Source organism: Vidua chalybeata, chromosome 2 (genome assembly GCF_026979565.1).
Source record: "Vidua chalybeata isolate OUT-0048 chromosome 2, bVidCha1 merged haplotype, whole genome shotgun sequence".
Lineage (NCBI taxonomy): Eukaryota > Metazoa > Chordata > Aves > Passeriformes > Viduidae > Vidua > Vidua chalybeata.
The window spans coordinates 31146931-31159532 of NC_071531.1; the positions used below are offsets into that span (position 1 = coordinate 31146931).

Genomic DNA, 12602 nt, shown 5'->3' on the forward strand with positions numbered 1-12602 from the left:
GAGAAGGAAATCTGTTAAGCATTTTGTAGGTTTAGTCTGAATTTGCTTCTTTTTGAAGAAATTAACTCTCTTCCAGGCAACATACTCCTTTATGAATGTTTCTTCCCTACGTTTGTAGGCTGTGTGTTTTATGTATTCTTTATAAAGGCCAAGATTGGAATGCTGAAGAATCTTAGCTGTGTTTTTGAGTATTGGGTTTTTATTTTGAATGTGTTTTAATCCAATTCTATAGACCTTAACTAAGTCTGACCTTAATTAAAACTAACTAGTGCTCTTGTTATTGTATATTAGGACATTTCAGTGCCTTTGGGATATTGTGAAATAAAATCATGGGGTAATCTATTCATTGTAGGTATTTTCATATTTTGAAAATGACAAACTCTCACAGGAAGATGGCAGAGACTTTCTGTAATGCCTGGGAAAACTGAGTTTCTGAACTTCACATTGATTCTTTTTTCTGATGTAATGTTTTTACTGATGTGTGCTTAGATTCTAGAAATTGAATGCTGTACCTTGTTCAGCTGTCCTGCTACAACCTTGGTGGAGCAGGCTGGGGATATGCCATTGCACATTTAGTTATAGGTTATTTGTTTTTTATTTTGTATCTTTGTTTCTCTATAGCTTTCCTCATAGTAGGTTTAAAAGCACCTATTCATTATGAGGTACAACCATAATAATAAAGAGTTGGGAAGCTTATCCATAAGGTGCCATGTATGATGGATATAGGTTAAGGACTTGAAGATGAGGAGAATTTAGGATGAATGAGCAAAAAGATGTGTCTTTCTGTAAGACAGTAGACAGTGAAGTTTGAGGCCTTGACCATGAAATGTGACTGTTCAGAGGCTCTTGGTAAAATCATGCAGAGATCAGTGGATGCCTATTGTAAAGATGGTACAGGTTGATAACAGCCCAGGTGATTGTTAATATGACCTTGTGTATGTCCACTGGGTGGTGTGGCTCAAAGGTAAATAGGCCTTTATGTAATTACTGAGAAAGGCTCCCTTGTCTCTGTTCAGTTGAGGTGACCCTCAATAATGTGCACAATCACACTTTGTATTCATAGAGTCACTCAGATTTGACCAAGCACGTTGTTCTCCATTCTCAGTGCTGCAGCCCAGAGGAATGGGAGACAGCTACACAAGCACAGCTGTTTTTGTCTTCACATCCTGATGACTTTTAAAATGTCCTTGTATAATCACAACTGCTGTCTCTTAGATAAAACTCTTCTGGGCCAGAGCCCTTTGAAAGGAAACATCTCCTGAGGGGTGTGATATTTTGACTGCCTCATTATATATGGCATCCATATTCCTTGCTGTCTTGGCTCCATGGGACAAACAAGTAAACTTGGAGTGGTAAGCTGTGAATTTACTTCAGGAAGACCAGGGCTCATTTGCATGGCTGGTTTTGAGCAGGGAGTTTGATGAGGTAATCATAATAACATCTTACACAGAAAACAAGTTTTATGATGAAACTGGAAGTGTCTTTATCTAGGGCTCTGATAAATATACTTTACACTGCCTGTTGGCAAATCAATCTGATGTTTTTCTTGGAAATTTAGCTCTTTTTGATAATATCCTAAGTAGTGTGGTGTGGAGTTTCTCTGTGAAATGCTGTCTTAAAATACACACAGACAATTTTGGTTAAAACTATGGAATTAGAGGTATTGAGATAACTGCAAAAAGAACTGCTGGATCCTTTTGACAGATGGTTGTTCTACCTTTTCTGGGGTAATATGCTGTTGAATTGTGTCTGGTGTTGACTTGTTTATCTTTTCCCCTTCTTCCTTTATTCCAAATAATACACTAGTCCAAGAAGAGAGTAATACAAATGTGACATGAAATACACTGAGTATTTTCTCAGCAGTGCTGCTGGGGAACAGTATGCAACAAAGGATTGCCATGTGTGACTGGAAACCTGGCAGTCGGGGTACCAGGGGTTTTCCTGCTTATATCTGTGGATGTCCAGTCCTCCTTTATTCTACCCTGAGTGCCCAAAATCCTGGACCTCAGATGAAGGTTTTGTTGGCTCATCTTCAGTCTCTCCAAACCCTTAATGCTTACACTTCTTAGGCTTTCCCTGGCCTTGCAAACTGTTGTGTACCTACCTTACCAGTGAATATACTCCTTGTACCTAACATCAGATAGGTGCTCATATCCCACCTAACCTCTGTCAGAGGTTTTAATTAGTTTAAGAGCCACCACAGTTCAGTAAAATGTCCTTAAAAAGTCCTCATTTTCCCAAGTCACCTGACAAGATGACAGTTCCCATCATTTACCAATCCTCATATAGTTGGAGAGCTCCTGCAGAAAGGTGGGAAGCTCTGCTTATGACCAACACCTGAGGCTCCTGGAGGGAGTATAGTGTATTCTGCCTGTGAGGAAGCAATTTACCTCAGAGTAGTGCTCAACCTGTGCTCTGGGATGTGCTTGGGATGTGTGTTTGGAAGGTTTTCCAGCCTGGTGAGTAGCTCAGACACAGTAAATTGAGAGCGTGTCAGCTGTTGATACGATGTGAAAGTCATTCTTGGTCAAGTGGACTATGGACATAAACACCTCTCTTCCCCTCACCCCCTCTCCCTCCCCACTGTCTTTTTTTTCCCCAGGGTTTGTGAACTAGAAGAATTGGGAGAACTGTCTCCTTGTTGGGAAAGCCTTCGTCGACAAATAGTTACACAGTACCAAACAATTATTTTAACTTACCAGGAAAATCTGACTGACCTGCACCAGTATAAAGGTGATTTTTTTGTTTATGAAAATGTGATTCTTCTCTACCAGGATTGTTAGTGCTTCTCTGAAACTGGGAACCTAGTATGTTTTATGATGAGTAAACAATGCTATTCTATTTTTTTTTTTATTAATAATTATTGTGAGTTTGCTGATTACCTGGGAATATTTGTCTTCTGTTCATTCTCTTATCTTACTCTGAAAGTAGAGGACAAGGTGTGAACAATAACAAAAAAAAAAATTGGTTTGTTTTTTCTTTTTAATTTTCTCTGCTTTGCTTTCAGCACATAGCAAATGATGAATGAAGCTTCTTGAATGTTTAGCATAGGCACAAGAAGAAGGGTTCTATACTTACTTTTGTCTTGCATTTCTCAGGTCCTTCATTTAAAGCCAGTAGCTTGAAAGCTGATAAAAAACTGGAGTTTGTTCCTACAAATTTACATATACAGAGGATGAGAGTCCAGGATGATGGAGGATCAGGTATTAGTTTCTCTTTCTTCACTTGTCTTGTTATTTTTCTCTCCACTATTTTTAATTTCTGTCATCAACCATACAGCCAAGTTTCTACAAACTGCTGTAGTAGTGCTACTTGGCATTTTTGTAGCACCTTCTATTCTCAGATTCCAAATCTCTTTACAAAAGAAGAGGCAGAAGTATAATTATTGCTGTTCTACAGGTGGCAAAACTAGGTTCTGCAGTTAACTGAACTCTAGGTGGCACAAGTTAGCCTTTGCACTAGGGTTGGATTAAGCTGCTGTGTCCCTTCCAGACATTCTGAATTGCACTAGAATAAAAAAGGTTCTGACTGTTGTTTCTTGTTAAGCTTGTGTGCTTTTTCTCCAGAATCAACATGTATGGTTATGCAAAATCACATTTTTTCACATCAAGCTTGTTTCATCATAAATAACCTGGGCTTTCCTTTCTTTTAACAGTAATTCCCTGTGACCATGGACACACACTTGTATCACGTGTCCATGTGAGGGATTCCAGTAATGGCAAGCTTTGTATACAGACCAGTGTTCAATACTTCTTTTTCACTGTCAGTCTTCTAGATTAAGAAACAAAGGACCTGCATTCATGTATGGGTCTTCCACCTGAAAAAGTGTGTGATGGATTTCCAGGGCCTCTAGAACAACTCAGTTTTCCATGTCTTTCAAACCATGGCAAAGTTTTCCAGAAATTACTTTCAGAAAAGTTTCTGAACTTACACAATTGTTTGTCTACGTTAAAGATGACAGGTTTTCATTTGTAAGTCCTTTTTGTCCATCCCAGATCAGAACTACGACATAGTCACCATAGGAGCACCAGCAGCTCATTGTCAAGGCTTTAAATCAGGTGGCTTGCGGAAAAAGCTACATAAATTTGAAGAGGCAAAGAAACAGTAAGTAGAAATACTATTGTGTCAGCTATTATTGTGCCTTTTCCTCCTGGTCCATGCTCAGTTATTTGGAAAATCATTCCATTCTATTTTTATTTCATATAGTACTACTATACAATATTTTGTATTGAAGATTTTTCTGTGGGTTTTTTTTCCCAAAGAAGGAGAGGGAAAACAGTTTCCTCCTTATTTTACTGTATTTATTTGTTTACTGATAGGCTCTTTCTAACAGTCTTTTAATGAAAACTTTAATTTTTCTGAATACTTGTTGATTCGTTTAATTTAGCTATTTTAGGTGTTGGGTTTGGGTTCTGCCTAATTGTGGGTCAGAACATTTGCTGAACATCCTCAGCTGCACTACATCATGCTTCAACCCATTATTTTCAGAGACTTTCACCCCTCTCATAGCTTCCAGGTCCTGTTGTTGAGCTCTCTTTAGTAGGAACCTGCTGTGCCTGATTCGTAAATTCCTTGCTGGCAAAATGAGTTTAGTTCTGAAACTATTGGTGGAGGCCTTCCTGCATTGCCTAAGGTTTATGCACAGATTGGGCTTCTGAATTTGGCCTCTGCCCTACAGGCAGGATACATGACCTCCATGATCCTGTCTGCAGGGACTGCCAAGTGACCTCTGTAGAAGTGTGGATGTATGAACTCCAGGAATTGCAGAAGCTGGCAAGGTCACATTTGCTAACATGGCACCCACTCCAGCTCCCAGAGAAGGGAGAGTGCTGCAGAGTCTGCATTGCTTCTGCTACTGTATGGAACATTTAAGACACAAAAGCAGCACAACAAGGAGTTGTAGTCAGGGAAAAGGAGACCTTGATAATGCCCTTCCAAAGAAAGGATTAGTAGGATTTAGAGCTGATAGGACAAGGGAATGACATGGGAATCAACTGCAGAATTAATTTTGGCAGTAGAGAAATGAATAGCAGCATCTTGTGAACGTCAGTCAGATATGTACTGATAAAAAGATTGGTGCAAAAACATCTAGTGTAATTATTCAGGCTGACAGAGTGCACTAGGAGAGGACTAGAGGAAACTGTAAACTTGGGAACACTGGTATGCCAGGCTCACCCTTTCTATTCTTTTGATACCACTATTGCTCTTTGAAATAACCTCCTTCTGTCAGTCTAGCCACTGAAGTGGGTCTTGCTCCTGCAATAGCTGATTTCCCATGTGGATTTGTTCTTTTTCCCCTCACCCAATAATTAAGTTGATTGGAGAGTTTAATTTCTATCCAGTACTTTTCCTCTAAGCTTTTCAGAACTGTTCCTTCTGGGTCCATTAAAACTGCAGGTTCAACATTTGAAGAGCAACTTTCATTTTAAGTACATCTATGTTATCAAAAAAGCCAGTATAGTAGAACTGAGATCCATCTCCTCAGTTTCATTGTTATATTCAGTTCCTTCTTCTTTCATTGGCATAACTGTGCTTGGTGCATTCATAGCATTTCCCCAGATAACTCATGGTCATCTGGCAATCTGTGGTTTTTGCTTACAACTTCACATACCCACCTTATTGAAAAAATGACTCAAATAAGTTATTTCCCCAATCATACCTTGTTTTGTTTCTGCTTTTGGTATTTGCTAACAATCTGCTAATTTTATTTTGGTTTTTTGTTTTTGTAGCAGTTATGAGGAGTGTTGGTGAGTTTTCCGTTTCTGAGAGTTCTATAGAGGGTTTCTGTTCTCTGGGTTGTTTTAGTTTCCTTTTGTTTGGCAAAGATCTGGTGTGTTTTAAAGTGTGCAGGGCTTTTTAATGTCATGCATCATGGCATCCCTAATTGTGCTCTAAGTAATTGTAGCTGCTTTGTAGAACATGATGTATGAGTGAATTTCATTTCATCTGCAATGTTTGTTTGCAATGAACAGCTACATTCCTGGATCTCTCTGATCATAAGAAGTTAAAAAACTGAAAATCGGAACACAAGAATTTTATATATTTTCCTTTATTATTTCCAATGAAAACTATCTGGAATGAGAAACTTTTCTGCCAGTGATGGAAGATAATTAAGATAATTTTATGTATTTTAAAACCTTAATAGTGGCAGATTTGGCATGGTGTATTTTTTTGTATTCCATGTCTTTATTTAAGCATTTTCACATAATACTTTTCCTAATTTTGTAGTGTTCAGTGCTATCAAAAAGCTGACATTACTAGGTGGTTCAAAAATGCAGAAGTTCTGCTCTAAATTACTCTTATTAAGGTTGAACCCCTAATTCACTGAGAATTTCAGTCTGTGTTACAGTTTGCTGGCATAATACAGTAAGAGCTGTTCATTTGAAAAAGCAGTTGCAGGTTGGAAAGTAAGTATATGTGAACTTTACACCATATTTTTTCCCCAATCATCCTAGCAAATGTTTATGATTAAAAATATAATAATTCTAAATCCAATCTCAATATGCTGCATGGCCTTTTCTGCCAACTATGTCTTTATGCATGTTAACAACACTGTCATGGAAAGAAATTGCTCAGAGGAATTGTCACTAAGATCACCAGTCGCTAGAAAGCACAAATCAAGTACAGGGAAAGCCCTAAAAGCTAAGATTAATTTGCTGTATGGGATACCAGTACTGGGGAGTGGTTGTTCTCTGCCCCTCAGGTGGGTGACCAGAGCGCAAACAAGGAAACTATTCTAAGAATCACTTCTGAGTTACATCCTTTGAAAACAAATCCCTCATCTTTCTTTTGTAATGGAGCTCAGGCAGACACTGACATTAGGCTTCTCTTTTGCCTTAATATCCATTGAGGGACAAGAATTGGAATTGTGGCGTGATTTTGAAGTGTGCCCCACGCAACCCTCGTGTCCTACCTCACAGATACACTGCAGAAATGAACAGCATTGCTCTAAGGGTAGCAGAGAAGTTCACACTCCTTGGAGGTCATGATCTGTGGTAACTGTTCCTGAAAAAGAAACTCCTCTCCACATAACCTCTCAGCGTGGCTGTCTCCATTTAACAGTGCTGAGATGGGTGCAGACAGTACGTTCTTCTGTGCTGTTACTATGCTGAAGCCATTCATGACTGGAAAAAAGAATTAAGATAATACACAATTGGTGTTCTGTCATGCTTAATGCCATGTCGAGAATGGACATCACACTTGGCACAGCTGGAGCTGATGTAAAGGCCTGGTATTTGGGTACCTTTCCTACTGGGAAGGAAGAACCCAGCATTTTGCTTGACAAAGGGAGTAGTGGTCAGTTGGTTCCAAATAATTAATTAAGAGCACAACTTCAGCTTTGAGTTGTTTCCTAAGTTAAAAGGCAGCTTTTGTGAATGACTCTTTCAGGTGGGATCAAATTACCCTTTGGAAGTGCTATTCTTTCTCCAGCAGTTGTAGAGCATCTGTCTTGGATCGGATAAGCAACTTCTGTAGACATCAAAACTTAAAAGGGCATAATCTGTTCTCCACTGTCAAATAAGCAGTCTGTGTAGCTGCATTTTCCCCATATGAAGATATGTTTGTCCCTAGTTTAGTATATTGTGTGTGCTAACAGAAACTACACAAAGAACAGTTTTGAATGAAGATGCATGTTGATTTTTTACTTATCATAAAACTGCTTTTGCTGGTGTAGCTTGATTTTGATCTGCAATAGAGGAAATGATATACTCGCAGAAGGACTTTTTTGTTAATACAACAATGTTTGCATTATTGATTTGGGTGGCATTTCTGTGTTAGAAGAAGCATAGATTTTCTTTTCATAATGTTAGTAGATATATGATAAAACATGTTTGTAAGCAGGGCCTCAGTGAAGTATCTGTGTTGTAAGGAGAGGGAGAATGGAGCAAGATGTCTCTGCAAAAGGTGGTTCTGTATCTGATGGCAAAATCTGTCACCCACATTCTCCTCAGCAAAACTGTCCCTCTGGTGTACAAACTCTACCCACAGCCCCTTGGTATTAGGGATTAGTAAATCTGCATCTGAATACTTTTAGTAAAGGCAGAGAAGTCTCTAGGATCATGTTCCTGCTGTGCAATTGCCCATTGGACTTTCACTGTTGATCACTAGTTTAGGTACATTCTTGTTGTCTGCCATTAATTCCCCAGCATGCCACTGTAATGTATGTACTTCTAGATCAATTTCCCCCCTAAAATCAGTCTTTCTTTTTCAGCACTTCAACAGGTTCCCAGTCTATAATATACATCCCACAGGACATTGTTAGAGCAAAGGAAATTATTGCACAAATCAACACCCTGAAAACGCAAGTCAGTTACTATGCAGAAAGGCTCTCAAGAGCTGCCAAGGATAGATCAGCTAATGGCCTTGAAAGAACACTTGCCATCCTAGCAGATAAGGTAGGAGAATAATTCATTTCCCTGCTGAAGCACAGTGTATTGTTTGTCCTGTCTGTACTTTTAGTAGGTTTTCTTGAAACATCTCTCTTACCTTTTTCCGTAGTGTGTTGTAACATGCGCAGACCTAAACAAAGATTATATCAGCCTTTAAAAGTTCCTGTTTGTGTTTATGTTATCTCCTACTTTGGACACTCTTGCCTTCACCTCCTCTTGAAAGTGCAGTGTCCTCGGATTCCCTCTCTTCATTCATCACATTGCAGTAATATGCATTCTTCACTTTCTTTTATATCCTTTTCTCCATAACCACCTGGGATTTTTTAATGTTCTGAGTCATCTGTCAAGCAGCAGCAACTGTGTGAAAGTTAATGAAACAATTCTGTATTTTTCCACTGGTGAAATAAGGAATAATGGTGACATAGCCTTTGCTTGAATTATAGTGATGTAAACCAGTTTTTTTGTGATGTCTGCTAACAAAAAACAGACTGGACACAATCTTACAGGGAGAAAAAACCCAAATACAGTTTTACTGACCTCTTCTGTCCTTGAAGCAGATCTGAAGGCTCTAAACAGCAGTAGTGGCCAATCAACTTACCATAAATTGTCCCAGTGGAAGGGATACACAAACAACTTTGTATAATAGGAGCTCATGTAAATGTATTCTTTATTATAATACTCTTTCTAAATGAATACAATTGTTCTTTGTGTAAATGTGTACAATTGTTCTTTGGGGTTATCTACAACTGGATTATGTATATATATATAACATATTAATGTCTTGTTTGTTGTTTTTTTAGTAGACACACAGGCCACATAATTTTCATATTCATATGGCTTACAGAAATCCTTTAATACAACATGGCTAAACAAGACAGGGAACAAATTGCATTGATTAATGGGTTATACCTTCGGCCCTCCTCTTAAGTCTTGTTATGATTTCAGACAGGATAATTGGGGTGAAACCTGATCCTTCTGGTGTGGCAACTGTTGTGTAGGGTATAAAAATAATTTAATATAGAACATAGTGAGTTGGAAGGGACTAATTAGGATCATCCTGGTCCTGCACTCCCAGACTCACACCATGTGCCTGAGAGCATTGTCCAAACTTGTTGAACTCTGTCAGGCTTGGTGCTGTGACCACTTCCCTGGGGAGCCTGTTCCAGTGCTCAAACACTGCACCTGTCTGCACATTGTTCTAAGCTTTCGTCAAATGGAGACTGAAGTGCAAATAAAGATGAATTGCACATTCCTCAGTGAAATTTTCAATAATTACAAATCTAATATAATAGTACAGACTTTGGAAATGCATAATTGGTGTTTTGTGATCCTATACTATTTTTTAAGGTCATTCTGTAAGGGTATTCTCAAGGCACGTTCAAGCAATAGTTTCTTTAACAGAATACTGCTTCTTTTTTTTTTCTTTCTTGAAAAAAAATGCAGTATAAATTGTGTATGGAATAATGAAAAGTTTTCAAAATGTGGGGCTTTTTTGCTTTTTAGACCCGGCAACTTGTCACAGTTTGTGACTGCAAGCTGTTGGCAAATTCAATACATGGACTAAATGCTGCAAGGCCAGACTATATAGCTTCAAAAGCATCTCCAACCTCTGGAGAAGGGGAACAAGTGATGCTAAGGAATGATCAAGATACACTTGTGGCCAGATGGACCGGAAGAAATAGCCGATCTTCTCTGCAGGTGGACTGGCATGAAGAGGAATGGGTATGTTTGCACAGTGGAGCGATGAATCCTTTGTTCTTTTTATTTCTTTTTTAATAAGGTCTGTAGCTGCTCACCAGATATGCATAAGATGAGTATGTAGGAGGTATTGGTCAGCTGGCAAAGGCTATCCTGCAGGCAGTTACTCTTTGGCATGGGAATACAAGCAGGCTTTAATAAGTATTTCTGGGTCTCCTAAACACTGGAAACTGTTAGAGTAGGTGCATAGCATTTTTAAGGTGAGGTCCAAGGGAAAGTAAATGGCTTTTCAAGTGAAAAACTGACCACACTACAATGGCTTTTGCACTTTTTGCACTTTCCCAAATAAAGTGTATTTTGTGGGTGCTAGCTATGCAATTTAGCCTTCCTCTTACAGAAATACTCCCATAAACATTTAGAACTTGCAGTCAATCACTGTTTTGATTATGGCCAGCATTTTAAAACTGTTTGCACTAAGTATTTAAATGATTTTCTCTACCACACTGCCAATCAAAATGAGAATTGGACTGTAAATTCTGTAATTGTGTTAAATAAGCAGAAGGTAACTAAATCACGCAAATAGTCAAGATATAATTAAAGCAATTATTAATATTGGGAAATGCCCACTGTTAAAAGAGATTCAATTAATTTTGAAAATTAATCCTTGCTAGTTGTAATTATTTTGGCATACTTTGACTTACAGTCAAAGTCACAGTAATAAGATACAAATAAAGATAATTCAGTATTTAGACATGACTATAATACAGTAATTTTATCTGTTGTTCACTGAGTTACAGAGAAAAAAAAATGTGTGATTATGTACAATTATTATGTCAAACATGAATTTCAAGAGTAAATAATAGTGCCAGCTAGAAATTGGAATAATAGGGCAGGAAGAAGAACTTAAAATTGTTTGGCAAGCTTACACAGAAAATAACTTCGAAATTTACCACACAAGTCATGTCACTAGATGTTGTTGACATCCTGGTATACGTTATTTATATACCCATAATTCGTGTGTGTGTGCATGCAACCACAATAGCCCAGAGGAAAGTTTGCAGAGGAATTGTGTCTAGAATCACAGGAGGAAATGCATCACCAAGGCATTTGTTACCCAATGTCTCTTTTGGTTTTAAACTGAGAAAGAAATGTTTTCTTTTCAGGAGAAAGTTTGGTTGAATGTTGACAAAAGTCTGGAGTGTATCATACAGCGAGTGGACAAACTTCTCCAGAAGGAGCGCCTGCAAAGTGACAGCTGTGAAGACGTTTTCCAGTGTGACGTCAGCAGTACTAGTAAGAAAGGTAATCGGGACAGTCGTGCCTACTGGATAAATCCAGAAGATTTAAATGAGACCTCATCATCCTCACCACCTTCATCATCCTCACCACCATCTTCATCCACACCATCCTGTGCATGCCATTCTCTCGAGACAAGTGCGTATGCCAGACACTGCTTCTCACTGCTGCTCTCTCCCTGTGTGCTGGCATCATTCCTAAGCCTCCCCTCCATGTGTTTTGAGCTCAGTGGTGGTGTTAAGCCGTGATGTCAGGCAGAAAGAGCTGTTGGTGTAGTGGGAGCTGCTAAGCCCTTACTTATTTTGAAATCCTGGTCCCACTGAAATCATTGCCAAATCCATTGATGGTAGTGGCGCTTGGTTTTCACTCTGTGTGTTTTAAGCTGATAAAACAGTTGTATGGGTGACAACACCACCACATGATAGACACCACCTCTGGTAGATTTCCTGTTGGCTTCAGCTTCTTTGCAGCAATCAAAGCTTATTACAGGTAAATAAAACATGAGAGAAGTGCAGGAACTACTGAAAAACTGATAGTCCCAGCTGGACTGCTAAAGCATGAGAGAGGACCCCAAGCAGTCCCATTAGATTGAGCTCAATGTAGATGAACCTAACAGAGTTCAAAGCAAATTTTGACCCAAATTTTGGTGCTGAGGCACTCAATTATTTAGACTTCTTGTAGCTGGAATGTAGGAATTGGCAGTGCAAGTTCTTAGTTGAATAATCCATTCAAAAATTAAACTCAAGTGAGTGCTGTATTGAACTCAGTGTAAAGTTGTGAGCATGTGAATGAAATAAACCCTTATCAGTTTAGACTGACAGTTTGGCAGCTGTGAATTTCAGAATTATTTCATTTACTTATGTACTTGATTTATTCTCGCATTCTTTGCCTGTGGTCCCTCTGATTTGGCCACTTAATAGTGCAGGTGGGCAAAGTGAAGCTCTAAAAAGCCTGGTCTGTGTTCTCATTTCCTTTGTCCTGTTCTGTCTTCTTGTTTGATGGCCCTTTGTCCCTTATGTGTGTCTGTGACTTCATGTCCATTGCATTGTTAGTGTTGCAGTGGAAGGCAGTGCCTTAAGAAAAAAAGGCAAAAAGGAAGTGAAAATAAATGTTAATATATTTTTTGTGTAGCTTTGCATGTTACCTATAGTTTATTTAGTGTCTTAGAGAACCATGTTTTTCTGGATTAGACTGACATTTTCGTGTATTATTAAAAAA

General features: G+C 38.6%; 1 protein-coding gene across 4 annotated transcripts in view; it reads left to right on the plus strand.

Moving 5' to 3' along the window:
• INPP4A (inositol polyphosphate-4-phosphatase type I A) overlaps window positions 1–12602 on the plus strand; it is a 108896-nt gene that overhangs the window by 70154 nt on the left and 26140 nt on the right. The window contains exons 13-19 of one of the 4 annotated variants that reach the window (XM_053934152.1): window positions 2603–2733; window positions 3099–3203; window positions 3996–4104; window positions 5730–5747; window positions 8213–8396; window positions 9894–10112; window positions 11252–11522. In XM_053934152.1, coding sequence (XP_053790127.1) covers window positions 2603–2733; window positions 3099–3203; window positions 3996–4104; window positions 5730–5747; window positions 8213–8396; window positions 9894–10112; window positions 11252–11522 — 1037 coding nt within the window. The remainder of the gene's footprint in view (window positions 1–2602; window positions 2734–3098; window positions 3204–3995; window positions 4105–5729; window positions 5748–8212; window positions 8397–9893; window positions 10113–11251; window positions 11523–12602) is intronic. The other 3 variants (XM_053934154.1, XM_053934153.1, XM_053934155.1) reach the window with 3 other exon arrangements.